The following is a 21,267-nucleotide window of genomic DNA, read 5'->3' as shown; positions in this document are numbered from 1 at the left end:
TTGTTTTTTTTAAACCTTCAAAAATATTCTCTGAAATGGATGAACAGATCGAGGTGAAACTTTACACGTGTGACTGCCTATCCATGAGTAACAAAAGGATCACACATGTGATATCATCGGTCATGTGGTTTGGCAGCCATATTGGATTTACCCGAAAAACAATAAAAATATTCTTCTCAAGAACAGTTGCACAAATCGAGGAAAAACTTCACACAAACGTTCCGCAAACCTTGGGGATACGAGGGTTTTCACAAGTAATTGACGTCACATGGTCTGGCAGCCATTTTGGATTGAGGGAAAATCTTAAATTATTTCTCTTGAACCAATCGATCAATCGAAGTGAAACTTCACATTTATGATGTCGGAGTGATGAGGAAGAGAGATTTTAAATTTCAATCTGATCGGACTCGTCCCCAGACATTTAATTATTGGATCTGTGTTCTTTTTTTATTTGTTTTTAATAAGATTCACTTGGCTGTGCTTGGATGTGTTTGAGGGAAGAGGAGGAGCAGGTGAAATGTAAATTCTATCCAGGTTCCTCCTGAGGACGTCATCTTTGCTTTTTCCTTGTTTCACACAAACACCACACAAAACACAAACACCACACAAAACAACACAAACACCACACAAAACAACACAAACACCACACAAAACAACACAAACACCACACAAAACAACACAAACACCACACAAAACAAGTTCGGGCGAGAGTCTGCAATGTCTGATTACTCTTTTTTTTTTTTCTTGTTTTCTGTCGTATTTCGATCCGTGACAGCAGACGGAGATTGTTTGTCATTCTTCACGTTTCGTGTTCATCTCTTATTGAGGTTGATAACGTGTGTGTGTGTGTGTGTGTGTGTGTGTGTGTGTGTGTGTGTGTGTGTGTGTGTGTGTGTGTGTGTGTGTGTGTGTGCTTCATTATTGTTGATAATGATTGTGACATCATCAGCCTGCCTTCTTGCTCTGTCTTGGAGGGAAATGCTGTGTGGAGAACCGTTGGTTCGTGTGTGCACACCTGTTTGTGACTGTTCACATGTTTTATTGAAAACCAATCACTCACATTGCTCGGTGGGAAACCTAAGGTGACTTTGCCTAACATGACCGTGATCAATGAAGACCCGAATACGTTAAAGTATCAATGATAATGATGAACCTCACACTGAATTTCAAACCATCTCCCCCAAATGATTTGCAGGTCGAGGAAATTTGGTGAGGAAACGTGATCAGACAGCTTGGATGATGGATGGTGCAACTGGCACAACCACCACAACCACCCCAAACCACCATGCATGCTGGAGACCTTCAGAAAACGAAGGAAACTTCAACAGCAGCAACAACCTTTCATGAAAACCACATGGCTTCACCAAGGAGAAAAACCTTGTTCAAGAGGTTTATGAACAACATGAAGGGGTTGCTGTGTGTAAATCACAATCACACAACTGAAGAAAGTGGAGATGAAAAGGTGAATAAACCGAAGAAGAATAAGAAGATTAAGAAGAAGAAGACCCATTTTTGGGAGAAGGTAAATATCCCTTGTCCCACCAATTGTGCAAACCTGAAGGTGATGATGTCATTTTGGGGAAACACTTGTAGAGGGTTCTTCAACAACATGTGAAATTGATCAAAGGTCACAAGTTTGTTTTTTAAGAGTTTTTTTTTTATTCACTTCATTTCTGATAATCATGAAACAGAGTCGACCGTGCACAATGTTATCTTGAAAAAATTTCCCTCTGTTTAATGCAGTGATGATATTTATTGTCATATGTTCCAGCGACGACGGCACAACATGAAAATGTCTCAGGAGAGTGAGTGTCTTGAGGAGCTTCATGTTCAGACTGAACAGCTCACCATGGACCTTCAACCAATGAGCAGAGCGGTGTTCTTCATGGAGCAGGACACTGAGCTCCATGCAAAGCATCGCAACGAGCAGCACCATATGTTCCTGCAGGAGATTGAGTGTCTTGAGGAGCTGAATGTTCAGACTGAACAGCTGACCACGGACCTTCAACCAACGAGCAGAGCGGTGTTCTTCATGGAGCAGGATACTGAGCTCCATGAAAAGCATCGCCAGGAGCAGCACCATGTGGTCCAGCAGGAGAGAGTGTGTCTTGCAGAGCTTCATGTTCAGACTGAACAGCTCACCACGGACCTTCAACCAATGAGCAGAGCGGTGTTCTTCATGGAGCAGGACACTGAGCTCCATGCAAAGCATCGCCGGGAGCAGCACCATGTGGACCAGCAGGAGAGTGAGTGTCTTGAGGAGCTTCATGTTCAGACTGAACAGCTCACCACGGACCTTCAACCAACGAGCAGAGCGGTGTTCTTCATGGAGCAGGACACTGAGCTCCGTGCAAAGCATCACCAGGAGCAGCACCATGTGGTCCAGCAGGAGATTGAGTGTCTTGAGGAGCTTCATGTTCAGACTGAACAGCTCACCACGGACCTTCAATCAACGAGCAGAGCGGTGTTCTTCATGGAGCTGGACACTGAGCTCCATGCAAAGCATCACCAGGAGCAGCACCATGTGATTCAGCAGGAGATTGAGTGTCTTGAGGAGCTTCATGTTCAGACTGAACAGCTCACCACAGCCCTTCAACCAACGAGCAGAGCGGTGTTCTTCATGGAGCAGGATACTGAGCTCCGTGCAAAGTATCACCTGGAGCAGCAGCATGTGGTCCAGCAGGAGATTGAGTGTCTTGAGGAGCTTCATGTTCAGACTGAACAGCTCACCACGGACCTTCAACCAACGAGCAGAGCGGTGTTCTTCATGGAGCAGGACACTGAGCTCCATGCAAAGCATCACCCGGAGCAGCACCATGTGGTCCAGCAGGAGATTGAGTGTCTTGAGGAGCTTCATGTTCAGACTGAACAGCTCACCACAGTCCTTCATCCAACGAGCAGAGCGGTGTTCTTCATGGAGCAGGACACCGAGCTCCGTGCAAAGCATCACCAGGAGCAGCACCATGTGGTCCAGCAGGAGATTGAGTGTCTTGAGGAGCTTCATGTTCAGACTGAACAGCTCAACACAGTCCTTCAACCAATGAGCAGAGCGGTGTTCTTCATGGAGCAGGACACTGAGCTCCGTGCAAAGCATCACCCGGAGCAGCACCATGTGGTCCAGCAGGAGATTGAGTGTCTTGAGGAGCTAAATGTTCAGACTGAACAGCTCACAATGGACCTTCAACCAATGAGCAGAGCGGTGTTCTTCATGGAGCAGGACACTGAGCGACATGCAAAGCATCACCAGGAGCAGCACCATGTGGTCGAGCAGGTGAGCAAGTTGTGGGATTCTGGTCACACCTGAGTGATCAGAAAAGACACTTTCCCTTTGCTCCATATTCCGTGACAGACATGTGCATTACTCATTCATCTGCATGTCCTGTGTGTCACGTGATTTGACAGGAACAACTCCTGAGGAGGAAACAAGATGAGGAACACGTTCATTCTGTGAATCATTTTCTGCATCAAAATGCAATGGAGGACAAAGAGGAGCACAATGAAAAGCTTGCGGTAATGAGGGGAATAGTAGATTGGCTTAAAGAGGGGCAGGGCGGACTCAGTAAGACAGTCCAGGCGGTTAGTTCCTGATGATAATTGAAATGTGAATCAAATTTAATGTGTCCTTGTGCACCACATTGAGATTAGTTATGCTACAATGTGGTCGGGGAAATCATGTTGCATGTTCATTTGTCTTCTCTTTCTTCCCGATATTCCCAAAATTCATTTTCAGGTTAAAGCCATCAATAAACGGAACCAAGAGCAGATGTTTCATATTATCGAGCTTGAGCAACATTTGCAGGAGGTTCTGCAGACAAACGAGGATGAGAGTGAGGGTGAGGAGCTCTTAGAGAACCTTCCGATGAACCCGATCGAGCCTGCAAGAAAACAGGATTGTCCATCTTTTCATCAGGTGAGCATCCTTATGATCTCGGGGGTGAGCCAATATTACTCATTGATAATGTGTGTCCTGTGTGTCATGTGATTTTCACAGGGACAGCTCCTGAAAAGGAAGGTAAACGAAGAAGAAGTTCATTTCCTGAATTATTGTCTGCAGCAAAACACAGATGAGGACGAACAGCAGCACAATGTAACGTTTGCTGCAACAAACGGAATGTCTGAGTGGCTGAAGGAGTGTCAAGAGCGGGTCACGAAGGCAATCCAGGAGATTAGTTCCTGATGATCATTTAAATCAGAATCAAATTGAACGTGTCCTCGTGGACCAGGTTGAGATGCGATATGGCAGAGGGAAATGCTATTGCCTGTTCATTTGTATCATATACTTTGTCTCCTCTTTATTCTTTTAATTCATTTTCAGGTCAAGGACGTCAAGAGGCTGTACCAAATGCAGTCTTCACGTGTTGTTGAGCTCGAATGTTTGCAGGAGTCTCTGCAGTCAAGCGAGGGCGAGGGTGAGCTATCGGAGAACCATTTGATGACCCCGACCAGAAGTGCAGGAAAACAGGATTGTCCTCCTTTAGAGCAGGTGAATATTCTTAAGATGTCGGGGGCTCATCATTATTCTGAGTGATCTGAACAAATTACTGGGTTATTTCTCTGAAATAATCTCAGAGTGGGTCCCGGTGTCCGGCCGTCCATCCGTGAGCATTTGACTATAACATCCTCTCCTCACAAACTACCCAACTGATGTGGACCAAATTTGGAACAATGCAAACATCTTCTCCGCAACGACCTGAGAGACATGGACAAATTTGGAACAATGCATCAGGACAGTAAGGTCTCATAGGGTTGTGCTTCCCTTCCAGATCTGTCCATTGAAAGGGGGTGAAAGGTGGGTTTGCCCGAAATATTGGAATTTTATTCAAAAATCTTCGCAGAAACCGAAAACAGGGTACAGACCAAAATGTCTGTGCGGCATCGTGACCATGCCCCAACCTTAAGTTGTGCTCCCAATGACCGTACCAATTCAGGAAAGGGGGCCATGCCCCTTCCCCCTAATCCGTCATTTTCACTCTGCCTGTTCGGGAAATAACCGTCAATCTCCACAAGACTTTTTTTTTGTGCATGGAACTTCGACAAGTGGAATTGCTTCCTCTGTTTGATGGATGTGATCACAGCACACTTGTTTTTTTCTCCTTTATTTTTGCCTGTCTGTCACTGTGCCAAGATCCCAGGTAGTGACAGTCATGTTTGCTCACAGAGTTTCACCTCAACATGATCATTCTGTTCAATAACAGAAAAACTTTGACATTGGGTTAAGTCCCGGTTTCAGACACGAGGTAAAATTACAAATACTTGATGCACTGACGTGTTCCCAACTCGGGATGTGTTTTGCAGGTGAAGTACCTGAATAGAAACGTGCACAATGACAGGAAACGCAATCATCTTCGGATGCAGAATACGATGATAAAATTACCTCCCATAAAGAGGGAGAGGATTGTGAAGGAGAGTTTCAGAGGACAACGGCCCAAAAGATTGTTTGAAGCAGCAGGGCGTGGAGCAGCACAAGAACAAAAGACTCATCGAAACACACGAAAGCATGAAGAGCCGCTCTTGAAAGTTGTGCTCCTGCGGCAGCAGAGATTAGCCTGGGAAAGAGGAATCATTGAAAATGATCTGAGAATACGGTAAGTTACACATTCCTTCAATCACTGGACTGAGCGAGTATCCTGGTAAATCTCTTGACACGATGTTACAATGTCTGTTTTCTCTGACTGTAGTTGTTTCCATTCCAGCAGGTTAGTTCTTGATGATAGTTTGATTCAAAATTAGAATAAAACAAAACGTTCTTGTGTCCTTGAAGACTATGGTTCTGGAACTTGGAATGGGAGACATATTATGGAACATATTCATTTCATCTTAAGGAGAAATAATTTGTATTCACGAGTCCTTTCATAATTTTTTCAAAGAATAAACACTGATAACAAAAATCAGTGTCCACTTGTACCATGAAAATAGTACAAAAGTGGTTGGGGAAGAATTGGACTGCAGTGTCACCCACCGGACGAGGAACATGCCTTCCATGGCTTCAGCGACACTGCGTACTCACACTCTTCCCCACGAGTGTAGTTTTGTGGTTGCTGTTGGCTAATACTAGCTAATCTGCCTCACATCAAGGGTTCCACTGCACCCTCAGCTTCCTGAATTGCCACAAACAGTCCAAGCTCGATGGGTGTTTTTTAGGAGACACAGTCTCCTTTTTGGATGGCCATTGGCTCTCGAAGGGAGCTCATGCACCCTTTTTTCAGTCCTGCAACAGTGTCAGTCTGTCTGTCCCCACTCGCAAGCCAGTAAGGGGTGTTGGTTTCGTCACCGACAACTCCACAGGAAGAATTTTCAGATGAATGATCACTGGATAAGTTGCTGGTGTCATTAAGAACAGAAACAATCCATAATCTGTAAAAGTTAGAGTTAAAAAAAGCCTGCATCGGACAGGGATTGACATATGGAAGTGAAACATTGACAATGCCCACATTGATGAAAACCAAGTGAAAGGAAACAGGTTCGTGTCCCCTCCCAATTACAATTCATTTGTGGAAGGTCTCAGGCATGATCGAAGATGTAAAAAGAATGGGAAGAACAGAGATGACAATGGTATGATTGAATGGATTGTCTCTGAAAGAAAGAATGCGAAGTTCAGAAATCGGGAAGAGATTTTAAAAAATCAATACGAGTGAAACAACAACAAGGAAGTCCAACACTGGTGGAGGCCATTCAGCCCATCATGCCTGTGTGAACACCACACCATCCCAGAATCTTGGAAAGAAAATGGAAAAAAAAAAGTTTAATCAATGAAAGTACAAAAAAAAAGTTTTTTTGTTGTTGTTGTTGTTGTAATTATTACTTATTTATTTTCTTTCCCTCGGAGAGGGGGCATGGGCTTGGTTAAAAACACACATCAACCACACAACCCCCTTTCACAAGAACCCCACCAACAGCACTCCGTACACAATCACCCATCAATACTCAAACTTGCTAAAAGTCTTATCAACATCCCCATACCCCTCCACCTCCATAACTTCCAGGAACCTGTCTAATTCTAACTTAAACTTATCTAATATTTCTGCTGCCACCACCTTTCCAGGGAGACCATTCCATGCATTAACGACTCTCTGAGTGAAAGTCCTCTGCTTTACTACCATCTTAACTCTCCTCTTCTTTACTCTCAGGCGATGGCGCCTGGTTCTGTCACTGTCTCCTCTGTTGAATAATTCATCTGCACTTATTTTATCTCTGCCTTTCATTATCTTAAACATCTCCATCATATCTCCTCGGAACCGTCTCCTTTCTCGTGAATAAAGCCCTGTCTCCTTCAACCCCTCCTCACAGCTGAGTTTGGCTCGGCCCGGAATCAATCTCGTAGCCCTACGCTGAACCTTCTCTTTGGCGTCTATGTCCTTCCGGAACTGTGGTGACCACAACTGCACACAATATTCTGGATGTGGCCTCACTACATTCCTGTACAATGTTATCACCACCTCTTTTGACTTGTAATAGATTCCCCTCCTTCGACAGCCAAAAAACCTATTTCCTTCGCCTGCAGCTGCCTGGGACTGTGCTGCCTGCTTACCACCGGTATCGATTACCACCCCCAGATCCTTCTCCTGTGTGACACGAGAAATTAACTGAAGAATAACTTTCGAAGAGAAGACTTGGTTGGTTTGGTCATGTGCCACGAAGCTCCGCTGATGAAGCTGTAAAGAGAGCAATAAAGCTCGTGGTCGAAAGAAGAAAGGACATCCACAAAACCACATGTATTGGAAACGTCAAGAAAGAAATGGAATATTTGGATTTGCACGACATTGATGCAATGGATAGATTCGTATGGAGGAATGCCATCATTCATACAATCCCCTGGACAACGGGGAAAATTGTCAAAAAACGTTTGTTGTTGTTGTTGTTGCTGATAGCAGTTGTTCTGCATCTGAAAATTAATTGATGGAATAAAGCAATTGAGGAGGAGAAAAAGTGTTTTGCCAAAATGAACGATGTTGACAGCCATTGTGATTGTATCACAATGAAAGGGCTTTTGGATAAGTAAATTGTGGAAATGGCAAATCACTCCCTGGAAAAGTCAGGTGGACATCTGGACCCATGCCCGTGTTATTTTCTTTCTGAAATTTTTGCTCCAACTCTGTCAACCCCAGCAATAATTAAAGAAACCTGACAGAAAATGTTTAAACATCAACATGATGACAGGGAAAACGAAATACGGTATTTAATGTTGATGACTTCATGCACTGACATCTTGTCTGCTCTGAACGTCTCTTCCAGGTGGAGCAGCTGAAAAAAATGCCTGCAGTGGAAGGACAGACAATTAAATTATATGAAGCTGGAGGAGGAGAGGATGAGACATTTAATCTGTTCATATGTTTGATGTGATCACATTGGTTGTTGTCCTTATTTTCTGTTAATAAATGAATAAACCTGATGGAGATTGTTGCTCGTCGATATGCTGGAGTTAATGGCACCATCTCTCAATGATGAAGAATTAATGAAAAAAATAATAATAATTCTGCACCTGTTTTAACTGCACCTGTTTGAACTCGTTATCTGCATGAAAGACAGCTGTCCACACTCAATCAATCAGACTCCAACCTCTCCACAATGGGCAAGACCAGAGAGCTGTTTAAGGACATCAGGGACAAAATTGTAGACTTGCACAAGGCTGGGATGGGCTACGGGAGAATAGGCAAGCAGCTTGGTGAGAAGGCAACAACTGTTGGCACAATTATTAGAAAATGGAAGAAGTTCAAGAAAGCAGTCAATCTCCCTCGGTCTGGGGCTCCATGCAAGATCTCACCTCATGGAGCGTCAATGATCATGAGAAAGGTGAAGGATCAGCCCAGAACTACACGGCAGGACCTGGTCAATGACCTGAAGAGAGCTGGGACCACAGTATCAAAGAAAGCCAGAAGTACCACACTACGCCGTCATGGATTATAATCCTGCAGCGCACGCAAGGTCCCTCTGCTCAAGCCAGCGCATGTCCAGGCCCGTCTGAAGTTTGCCAATGACCATCTGGATGATCCAGAGGAGGAATGGGAGAAGGTCATGTGGCCTGATGAGACCAAAATAGAGCTTTTTGGTTTAAACTCCACTCGCCGTGTTTGGAGGAAGAAGAAGGATGAGTGCAACCCCAAAAACACCATCCCAACCATGAAGCATGGAGGTGGAAACATCATTCCTTGGGGATGCTTTTCTGCAAAGGGGACAGGACGACTGCACCGTATTGAGGGGAGGATGGATGGGGCCATGAATCGCGAGATCTTGGCCAACAACCTCCTTCCCTCAACAAGAGCATTGAAGATGGGGCGTGGCTGGGTCTTCCAGCATGACAACGACCCGAAACACACAGCCAGGGCAACTAAGGAGTGGCTCCGTAAGAAGCATCCCAAGGTCCGGGAGTGGCCAAGCTCGTCTCCAGACCTGAACCCAACAGAAAATCTTTGGAGGGAGCTGAAAATCTGTGTTGCCCAGCAACAGCCCCGAAACTTGAAGGATCTGGAGAAGATCTGCATGGAGGACTGGGCCAAAATCCCTTCTGCAGTCTGTGCAAACCTGGTTAAGAACTACAGGAAACGTCTGATCTCTGTAATTGCAAACAAAGGTTTCTGTACCAAATATTAAGTTCTGTTTTTCTGATGTATCAAATACTTATTTCATGCAATAAAATGCAAATTAATTATTGAAAAATCATACAATGTGATTTTCAGGATTTTTGTTTTAGATTCCGTCTTTCACAGTTGAAGTGTACGTATGATAAAAATTTCAGACCTCTACGTGCTTTGTAAGTGGGAAAACCTGCAAAATCGGCAGGGTATCAAATACTTGTTCTCCCCACTGTAGAAATGCACATCAGTAGTACGCACGTTTCCACTTCGTTTCCGTAATCTGGGTAATTTTATTTTCAAGAGCGATCGAGGCAGTGTTCTATTGCCTATACACTGTCCGAAATAAAGGGATGTGTCAGCAGACCGTGTTGCATGCTTGGAAACAAGATTGCCCGAAGGGTGGGTACTCACTCTTCTGTGGTATTAATAATCATAAAGATAATACCATGACCCCCCATTGGATCCCATCGGTTGTGGGTGCTGCTTGTGTGAATAACTTAGTGACATTTATTTGTACAACAGGGGCGTTCCATGTCAAGTGTACACATTTTTCAGCGAAATTTTGACACATCATCTCAGATTTCACTCTTTTTTGTGCAAGTGTTTGTATCCACGGTAAAACATTATTTGTCAATTTTCAGACCTGCCCCCCCCCCCGCCAAATTTGGGCACCCCCGGTTGACCCACAATTTTACAGTGGCCATATCACAGGTTGTAGTGGTCCGATTTGGCTGATCTTGGTATCAAAATGCTCATAAAAGCGAGATCTTTCGAATCGCGTCAAGTAAAATCACTCCAAAACAGGAATTCAAAAAGTTAGAGGTTGGGGCACCCTTTGACCTTGGGCCCCCACCCCCCAGCCAAACCGATGATCCCGATTTTTTTCGTGTGAGAATACCCCTTCATATACTCCAACACCTCAGTATAAATGAAAATGGGATCTCAATGGATTCAAGTGTGATGATGGTTTTATTGTTCGGGGTCCAAATATTACTAATTCTTGATTCGACATTGGGCGACGTTTGCCGTCATCGTTCTAATGACGTCACCTGCTGGCAAGCAAATTTATGTCTGAAATTGACAATCATCATCTCTGGACTATTGTATATACATGTATATATATATATATATATATATATATATATATATATATATATATATATATATATATATGTATATATATATATATATATATATGTATATATACAGTGGGAAGAACAAGTATTTGATACACTGCCGATTTTGCAGGTTTTCCCCCTAACAAAGCACGTAGAGGTCTGTAATTTTTTCAAAGGTACACTTCAACTGTGAAAGACGGAATCAAAAACAAAAATCCTGAAAATCACATTGTATGATTTTAAAATAATTAATTTGCATTTTACTGCAAGAAATAAGTATTTGACACATCAGAAAAACAGATCTTAATATTTGGTACAGAAACCTTTGTTTGCAATTTCAGAGATCAGATGTTTACTGCAGTTCTTAACCAGGTTTTCACAGACAGCAGCAGGGATTTTGGCCCACTCCTCCATACAGATCTTCTCCAGATCCTTCGGGTTTCGGGGCTGTCGCTGGGCGACACAGACTTTCAGCTCCCTCCAAAGATTTTCTATTGGGTTCAGGTCTGGAGACTGGCTTGGCCACTCCAGGACCTTGAGATGCTTCTTACGGAGCCACTCCTTAGTTGCCCTGGCTGTGTGTTTCGGGTCGTTGTCATGCTGGAAGACCCAGCCACGCCCCATCTTCAATGCTCTTGTTGAGGGAAGGAGGTTGTTGGCCAAGATCTCGCGATACATGGCCCCATCCATCCTCCCCTCAATACGGTGCAGTCATCCTGTCCCCTTTGCAGAAAAGCATCCCCAAAGAATGATGTTTCCACCTCCATGCTTCACGGTTGGGATTGTGTTCTTGGGGTTGTACTCATCCTTCTGCTTCCTCCAAACACGGCGAGTGGAGTTTAAACCAAAAAACTCTATTCTGGTCTCCTCAGACCACATGACCTTCTCCCATTCCTCCTCTGGATTATCCAGATGGTCATTGGCAAACTTCAGACGGGCCTGGACATGCGCTGGCTTGAGCAGAGGGACCTTGCGTGCGCTGCAGGATTTTAATCTATGATGGTGTAGTGTGTTACTTCTGGTTTTCTTTGATATTGTGGTCCCAGCTCTCTTCCGGTCATTGAACAGGTCCTGCCGTGTAGTTCTGGGCTGATCCCTCACCTTTCTCATGATAATTGAGGCTCCACGAGGTGAGATCTTGCATGGAGCCCCAGACCGAGGGAGATTGACTGTTATCTTGAACTTCTTCCATTTTCTAATAATTGCGCCAACAGTTGTTGCCTTCTCACCAAGCTGCTTGCCTATTGTCCTGAAGCCCATCCCAGCCTTGTGCAAGTCTACAATTTTGTCCCTGATGTCCTTCGACAGCTCTCTGGTCTTGCCCATTGTGGAGAGGTTGGAGTGTGATTGATTGAGTGTGGACAGCTGTCTTTTATGCAGATAACGAGTTCAAACAGGTGCAGATAATACAGGTCATGAGTGGAGAATGGGAGGGCTTCTGAAAGACAAAACTAACGGGTCTGTGAGAGCCGGAATTCTTACTGGTTAGTCGGTGATCAAATACTTATTTCATGCATTAAAATGCAAATGAATTATTTAAAAATCATACAATGTGATTTTCAGGATTTTTGTTTTGGATTCCGTCTTTCACAGTTGAAGTGTACCTTTGAAAAAAATTACAGACCTCTACGTGCTTTGTAAGTGGGAAAACCTGCAAAATCGGCAGTGTATCAAAGACTTGTTCTCCCCACTGTACATATATATATATACATATATATATATATATATATATATACATATATATATATATATATACATATATATATATACATATATATATACATATATATATATACAAATATATATACATATATATATATATACATATATATATACATATATATATACATATATATATACACATATATACATATATATATATATATATATACACATATATATATATATATACACATATATATATATACATATATATATATATATATATACATATACATATACATATATATATATATATATATATATATATATGTATATTATAATACCAAGCTTGCAGACTAAAAACTCGGCTCGCCGTCACACGATCCCTATGAAATTGCTGTGGCACTTAGCGGACATGCCGACAATGTTTGGGAAGTCTTCGCGTTCCATAGTACCACTTGCATTTTGCACAATGCGTGTTTTTATCATTCCCCGTGTACGGTGTGTCTGCCACCAGCTATGTTGTACTGCTATCCCGTGCATGTGCACGGGTATTGCTCGTATATATCTTGCATCATTTGCGAAAAATTATTCTGCCTCTTGTGTCTATTGATTTTTTAAGTGTACATTTTTTGTATAACCATCATCAAATGAAGTTATAAATGGGATAATCTCAGTATTTGCATATTTTGCAGTAAGCATGGCGACAGAAGATCGAAAGGAGTTCCGAAAATACTGTTGCGATCTGTTCAGCTGCCATAAAACGAAACAACGAAAAGATCTTCGCAATATGTCAAATGATATGTTGATGAAATTTTCTTCAAAGGTGAAAATAGATGACAGACGTTGTACTTCGTGCAGAAAAAAACTTTCTCAGTTGTCACCAGAGCGCATTGAACAATCATCTTCGACCAGTTTGAAATTATCATCAGAAGGTACTATCAAAGGTATTGCAGAATCTATTTCGACAGATGAGGACGAGGAGGTTTTTGAGCGAGAAACAGAAGTTGACCTATTAAACCAGTCGTAATCGATGAAAGGCGAAAGCCCATTCGACAAACGAAAGGCGGAAAGGAACCCAGGGCACTTTCCTGAAAAGTGAAGTGAAGTGTAAGATTCTGTGCGAAAGAAATTAGAACGAGTTGCTGGACCAAGCACTGCGGAGAAAACACAATATACAGTGTCAAAATGTGATGAAAACTGCATGCCAGAGGTGATCAAAAGCCTGAAAGAAAAATACGTTGTTTCGAGCCGTTCAGAGCAAATACGTATACTGACAATATTTGCTGGGAATATGAGCATCAAAGGGATGATGAGTGAATTCAGTTGCTCCCAAAGAATGGCTGTGCAAGCCAAAAATAAAGAGAAAGAAAATGGTATGCTGCCGTCTCCAAATCCCAAACATGGTAAAATATTGCCCGACGAAGTAAAATCCGCCGTAACCGAATTTTACCGAAGTGATGAAGTCAGCCGAATAATGCCGGGGAAAAAGGACTGTGTGGTGCTCAGGAATGAACATGGAAAAGACAAAATTCAAAAGCGCCTGGTACTAAACAATCTCAAGGAACTGTTTCAGAAATTCAAAGAGAAGAACCCTGGCTTGAAAGTTGGATTCGCGAAGTTTGCCATGCTCCGTCCCTCGGATTGTGTCCTGGCCGGTTCAGGCGGTACACACAGTGTATGTGTATGTACGATACATCAAAATGTGAAACTCATTATGTTTGGTTCCAAAATGCCACAGACAGCCGAACTTCCTCGCTATGATCATGTGATAGCACGCAGAGTTTGTCACCCAGCACAACCGGCATGTTATTTCAGAACTTGTGAAAGTTGCCCATCAATTGAAGACTTCAAAACCGAGCTTCTTCTTCTTCCTCTGTCGGCTTGCTCCCGTAAGGGGTCGCCACAGCGGATCAACCGTCTCCATTTCGCTCTATCCTCCACATCTTCCATTGACACTCCAACCACCCGCATGTCCGTCCGCCCTCACCCTATCCATGAACCTCTTATTTGGCCTTCCTCTTCTCCTCCTGCCTGGCGGCTCCATCTTCAGCATCCTTCTCCCGATATACTCCGCTTCCCTCCTGTACACATGTCCAAACCATCTCAATCTCGCCTCTCTCACTTTGTGTCCGAACTGTCCTACCTGCGCTGTCCCTCTAATATACTCATTTCTTATCTTATCCATGCTCGTCACTCCCAACGAGAATCGCAGCATCTTTAACTCTGCCAACTCCAGCTCCGCTTCCTGTCTTTTTGTTAGTGCCACCGCTTCCAAACCATACAACATAGCTGGTCTCACTGCCGTCTTATATACTTTCCCCTTCACTCTTGCAGCTACCCTTCTGTCACAAATCACTCCTGCAACTCTTCTCTACCCACTCCATCCTGCCTGCACTCTCTTTTTCACTTCTCTCCCACACTCTCCGTTACTTTGGACAGTTGATCCCAAGTATTTAAACCAATCCACCTTCCCCACCTCAAGTCCTTGCAACCGCACCATACCACCACCCTCCCTCTCATTTACGCACATGCACTCCGTCTTACTCCAACTGACTATCATTCCCCTTCTCCCCAGTGCGTACCTCCACCACTCGAGGCTCGCCTCAGCCTGCTCCCTACTCTCCCTACAGATCATGATGTCATCCGCGAACATCATCGTCCAAGGGGACTCCAGTCTGATCTCGTCCGTTAACCTGTCCATCACCATTGCAAACAGGAAAGGGCTCAGAGTCGATCCTTGGTGCAATCCCACTTTTACCTTAAACCGGTCCATCATTCCTATCGCACACCTCACTGCCGTCACACTGTCCTCATACATACCCTGCATGATCCTCACATACTTCTCCACCACTCCCGACTTCCTCATACAATGCCACAACTCCTCTCTTGGCACCCTATCATAAGCTTTCTCTAAATCCACAAACACACAATGTAACTCCTTCTGGCCTTCCCTATACTTCTCCATCAACATTCTCAAAGCAAACATTGCATCAGTGGTGCTCTTTCCTGGCATAAACCCATATTGCTGCTCACAGATCGTCACCTCTCCTCTCAACCTAGCTTCCACTACTCTTTCCCACAACTTCATGGTGTGGCTTCACAACTTTATCCCTCTATAATTTCCACAGCTCTGCACATCACCCTTATTCTTGAAAATCGGAACCAGTACACTTAATCTCCACTCCTCCGGCATCCTCTCACTTTCCAAGACTTTATTTAACAATCTGATTAACAACCCCACTGCCATCTCTCCGAAGCACTTCCATGCCTCCACTGGTATACCATCTGGGCCAACCGCCTTTCCACTTTTCATCTTCTTCATAGCAGTCCTCACTTCATCCTTACTGATCCACCCCACTTCCAGATTCACTATCTCCAGCTCTTCCAACCTTCTCTCTCTCATTTTCTTCATTCATCAACTCCTCAAAGTACTCCATCCACCTTCTCAACACACTCTCCTCGCTCGTCAGCACATTCCCATTTGCGTCCTTTATCACCCTGACCTGCAGCATATCGTTCCCAGCTCGGTCCCTCTGTCTTGCCAATCAGTATAAATTCTTTTCCCCTTCTTTTGTATCCAACTTCTCATACAGCTCGTCATATGCCTTTTCCTTGGCCTTTGCCAACTCTCTTTTTGCCTTTCGCCACCACTCCTTGTACTCCTGCCTACTTTCTTTATCTCTCTGACTATCCCACTTCTTTTGCGCCAACCCCTTCTTCCTTATACTTTCCTGTACTTCCTCATTCCACCACCAAGTCTCCTTATCTTCCTTCCTCTGTCCAGATGTCACACCAAGTACCTTCCGAGCTATCTCCCTCACAGCTACTGCTGTCGTTGCCCAATCATCCGACCCATCTTTACCACCATCCAACGCCTGTCTCACCTCCTCCCTAAATTTCATGCAACAGTCTTCCTCCTTCAGCTTCCAACATCTGGTCCTTAGTTCAGCCCTCACTCTCTTCCTCAACCTCACCTCTAAAGTCATCCGACAGACCACCAATCGATGGTGTCGAGCTACACTCTCCCCTGCCACCACCTTACAGTCACTAATCTCTTTCAGGTTACATCTCCTGCTTAAGATGTAATCCACCTGTGTGCACTTTCCTCCACTCTTGTATCTCACCATGTGTTCCTCCTTCTTCTTGAAATACGTATTTGCCACTGCCATTTCCATTCTTTGTGCAAACTCTACCACCATTTGCCCTTCCACATTTCTCTTGTTGAGACTGTACCTACCCATCACCTCCTCATCCTCTTTATTCCCTTCCCCAACATGCCCATTGAAATATGCTCCAATCACCACTCTTTCATCCTTGGATACACTCTCCACCACTTCATCTAACTCACTCCAGAAATCTTCTTAATACTCCATCTCACACCCCATATGTGGGGCATATGCACTGATGACATTCATCATCACCCCTTCAATTTCCAACTTCACACTCATCACTCGGTCAGACACTCTACTCACCTCCAATACCCTCTTGACATAATCTTCCTTCAGGATTACCCCGACACCATTTCTCCTCCCATCCACACCATGGTACAATAGTTTGAAACCACCTCCAATGCTCCGAGTCTTACGCCGGATGCCCTTCCTGACGCAACCCTGGTCGCCTCTTACGACACACAGGGATATGGTACACCTATTCTAACCGGGGCATACACCAGGCCCAGTACAACTGGTACTCATTTCGCCGACCTCGGAAGGATGGCAGGCTGAGTCAACGCCCTGGTCTTTTCGACTTGGTATATATATATACACACAAATTAATTCAGTGTCCCAACGGGGCTTGAACTCAGGACCTTTTGGGTCCCAAGCCACTGCCATAACCACTGCGCCAACACCAGGCTTCCCTTCAAAACCGAGCTACTGAGTGCTTATAAACTCGAGGATATTGATGAAATTCAGTTTAAACGGTGGACATCCACCGACAGATCTGAACTGAGCTCCATGGTCCTGCCTTTGGAAGAATTCATCAATCAATTCTGTAAACACACGGTGAAATTCGTGAGACACGACTTCATTGCCAAGGCCCAATGTCAGTTTCTGAAAAAATAAGAAAGATGAAATCAGTGAAGGAGAATTTGTCATTATTGCAGACTTCTCAGAGAACTATTCGTTTGTCGTACAGGATGCGGCCCAAGGATTCCATTGGAACTGCTCTCAAGCGACAATTCACCCCTGGGTTTACTATTTCAAATGGGACGATGGCAAATTAAACCACGATTCATTCACGATTATATCAGAATGCAATACTCACGACATTGTCTTAGTCCACCTCTTCCAAAGAATGCTCATTGAAAACTTGAAATCTTGCTTTGGAAATGTAAAGAAACTTTACTCTTTCTCAGACGGTTGCGCTGGCCAATATAAGAATTGCAAAGCCTTCATAAACCTATGTCGTCACAAATCAGAGTATGGTATTGACACAGAATGGCATTTTTTTGCCACAAGTCATGGCAAGGGCCCTTCAGATGGTGTGGGAGGTACAGTCAAACGAGAAGCAACACGTGGGAGCCAACGTAGACCTTACGACAGTCAAATTATTTCTTCAAAAGATCTTTTCGCCTTTGCTGAAAATGGTTTGAATGAAATGAAGTTCGGTTACGGGATCCAAGAAGCATATGGCGAGGAAGAACAAAATCCGGAGGAAAGGTTAAAAACGGCCAAAACCATCGCTGGAACTCAAAAACTTCATGCTTTCATCCCTCTTTCTGAAACTGCTCTTCAAGAACGTGAATTCAGCCTTGGCAAGGAACATCGTAATGAGTCGGCTATTTCAAAATCTACACTAACTTTTAACGGGAAACTCTCTGGTTATGTCACAGTGCACTCTGATGGAAAATGGTGACTTGCCTGCATCATGGAAGCCTTTCAGGACACTCATGAAGTGAAAGTGAATTTTCTTCTTCCAAACGGGGCTGCAAATAGTTTCTTTTTTCCTGACATTGAAGATCACTGCATTTTAGACATTTCTGAGATATTTCTCTCTGGAGAACCAAAAACTGCTACAGATAGAACCTACACAATCAGGAAAAAAGAAACACAGCTGTCAAATAAAACATTGGTTGGCAAAAAATCTTGACTGTAATATGCGAAGAAAAACTCTTACTCAGACTCGTTTCGCTTCCAGTTCCTGCATGTGGAAAATTTATGTACAATATACTGATATCGTGAGTTGGAAATCTTGTGTTCAAATATTGTGCGATGTATTGTGTTGACAGCACCCGAGTCTCCGAACAATAAAACCATCATCACACTTTAACCCATTGAGATCCCATTTTCATTTATGCTGAGGTGTTGGAGTATATGAAGGGGTATTCTCACACGACAAAATCGGGACCATCGGTTTGGCTGAGGAGCAGGGGCCCAAGGTCAAAGGGTGCGCCAAACTATAACTTTTTGAATTACTGTTTCGGAGTGATTTTACCTTACACGATTCGAAAGATCTCGCTTTTACGAGCATTTTGATCCCAAGATCAGCCAAATCGGACCACGACAACCTGTGATTATGGCCTCTGGAAGATTGTGGGGCCGCAGGGGGCGCCAAAATTTGGGGGGCCCTAAAATGGGGCCGATGGGCCCACAGTTCGAAAAGTTGGTATTTTGAGATTTTTCAACCAAGTGAGTAAATGACCAACATATGGGGAGAAAATGAGGTATTAATATCAGGAGGGTGTGTACACTTGTCATGGAATGCCACACCGGCAGATTTTGGGTGGGGTATGGGGGGGGGCAATGTTCCCTCATTAGTTTTTACAATCAAAATAAAAAATATCCCTCATTTAAACGTGAATAACAAAGGGAACGGAACCCGTGTGCGTGGACACGTTCTCCCAGGCACGGCAGGTTGACTCAGCCTGTCATCCTTCCGAGGTCGGCGAAATGAGTACCAGTGTACTGGGCCGGTGTATACCCCGGTTAAAATAGGTGTACCATATCCCTGTGTCGTAAGAGGCGACCAGGGTTGCGTCAGGAAGGGCATCCGGTGTAAAACATGTGCCAAATCTCTATGCGGATCATACGGATGATCCGCTGTGGCGACCCCTAATGGGAGAAGCCGAAAGAAGAAGAAGAAGATATATATATATATATATATATATATATATATATATATATATATATATATATATATATATATATATATACATATATACATATATATACATATATACATATATATACATATATACATATATATATATACATATATATATATATACATATATATATATATACATATATATATATATATATATATTATAATACCAAGCTTGCAGACTAAAAACTCGGCTCGCCGTCACACGATCCCTATGAAATTGCTGTGGCACTAAAGGCCCGGTCACACCTTGACGTTTTAGCCAGCGATGGCAACGTGTTAAAATTTATGTAAAACGCTGGCTTACGTTGAACTTTTGATGTTTTTTTTTTAAGATTCGGACGTATTCATAGCGACTTGGTCTTATGTATAACGCATTGGTAACTACACAGAACGTTTCGTTGTGTTATAGATAACTTATACCAACGAATGCTGAACCTGTTGTCGGCCTACACAACCGATGCCCAACGATAGTCTAACTCAGGCATAGCGCGTTGCACGCATCGCCGACGATGTCGTGGCGTAGCCTATTAAAAGGCTGACGCACAACGATTCGAATCATAACTGCCGTAGAAATGGAAGGGTCAAAATCGCGGTCACACCTTGGCGATCTTGCCAGCGTATGCCGACGTAACAAAAAGTGTGTCTAAAATGTTGGGGCATGTCGAATACGGTATGGGTAAGTTTGGTATGCGCGAGTAGAACGCTAAATACGCTATCATAAGTCGTAGTAAGTAGAGTACGTCAAGAAATTTTGAACATGTTCAAAATTTTACGACGTACTCGGCGTATGACACACGTTCCGCATGCGATGGGGATAAGTTTTACACACGATATGCGGACGCTTACACACGTCCACAAAGGCTACTTATAAGCTACTCATAAGTCGAAACATGTCGCGGTAATGTCTTTTTTACGCGAAACTTATTTCTAACTTATGTTTGACGTGCTTTGAACCAATTCTTTACGTAGTCCCAACACACATCGACGTATGTAGACGTATTCCAATGACGTCTTCCGGTCGACAAAAAAAAAAAAAATGAATGTGTTTCTAGGTTACAACTGCCATATAAAGTGTTCCCAGCAGTTTTGGGAATTGGTATATAAAAATAGTGTTCATAAAAGGGGAACCCAACAGTGTTTTCGAGTTCCTTTTTGACTCGATGTCCATGTCAGCAGTAACAGTAACAGTGTCAGTATCAGTATCAGTATCAGTATTAGTAGTAGTTTGTTCATGTTGGCAGTAGTAGGTGGGTGTGAGGGGAGGGTGTGGGTTATGATGGATCGTCCTTGCGTCCGCGTGTCCACGGGTAGGTTCATAGGCTGCCACTCAACGATTTAAATGGCTGCATCTCCACTATTGAAAGTAGACGCTTGCGCTCAACAATTGGATTTTTTTTACACTCAACGACTTTTAAACGGTACCACTCAGCTAGTTTCATTGTTTACAATGAACGATTTAAATTGCTGTCACTCGCCTTTGTTTTTTTTATTTTTTTATTTTTTTTGACGCTGGGGTTTGGAAATTTGAAACGTTTCTTCTGAACGTGTTAAAACGCTCAAACTCGACTATTTTAAACAGACGCTGCCGATGGACAATTGGAATCATAGCCAAGCTCGACATCGAAGTGTGAACATCCTCGTCATGCCGAAGAAAAGTTTGAAGAATGCTGCAAATAAGTGTCCTGGCCGTGGCCGTGGACGCTGACGCAAGGACGATCCATTATACCGACGTCTTTCAGCCTATGAGTAACTTAAAAGTAACGTCTGTCGACGTGTGGCAACGATCGCGTAACGTGCCAACAACA

The 21,267-nt window shown here is 43.6% G+C and overlaps 1 protein-coding gene across 2 annotated transcripts; it reads left to right on the top strand.

The window, feature by feature from the left end:
* Nucleotides 1–3,746: 3,746 nt before the first annotated feature.
* Nucleotides 3,747–8,389, top strand: LOC147019528 (uncharacterized). 2 transcript variants are annotated; one of them, XM_085896694.1, is made up of 3 exons: nucleotides 3,747–4,483; nucleotides 5,296–5,585; nucleotides 8,233–8,389. In XM_085896694.1, exons 1-3 carry the CDS (start codon nucleotides 4,250–4,252, stop codon nucleotides 8,243–8,245), a joined length of 537 nt encoding a protein of 178 aa, XP_085752820.1. In that variant the 5' UTR covers nucleotides 3,747–4,249; the 3' UTR covers nucleotides 8,246–8,389. The 2 variants fall into 2 exon arrangements, with proteins under 2 accessions (XP_085752820.1, XP_085752819.1); XM_085896693.1 differs by lacking the exon at nucleotides 8,233–8,389 and adding an exon at nucleotides 7,554–8,226.
* The last annotated feature ends 12,878 nt before the right edge of the window (nucleotides 8,390–21,267 follow it).

Source organism: Eptatretus burgeri, chromosome 9 (assembly GCF_056783735.1).
Source record: "Eptatretus burgeri isolate ZD-2024b chromosome 9, Ebu_testis_v1, whole genome shotgun sequence".
Lineage (NCBI taxonomy): Eukaryota > Metazoa > Chordata > Myxini > Myxiniformes > Myxinidae > Eptatretus > Eptatretus burgeri.
This window is presented reverse-complemented; position numbering and strand designations above follow the sequence as displayed.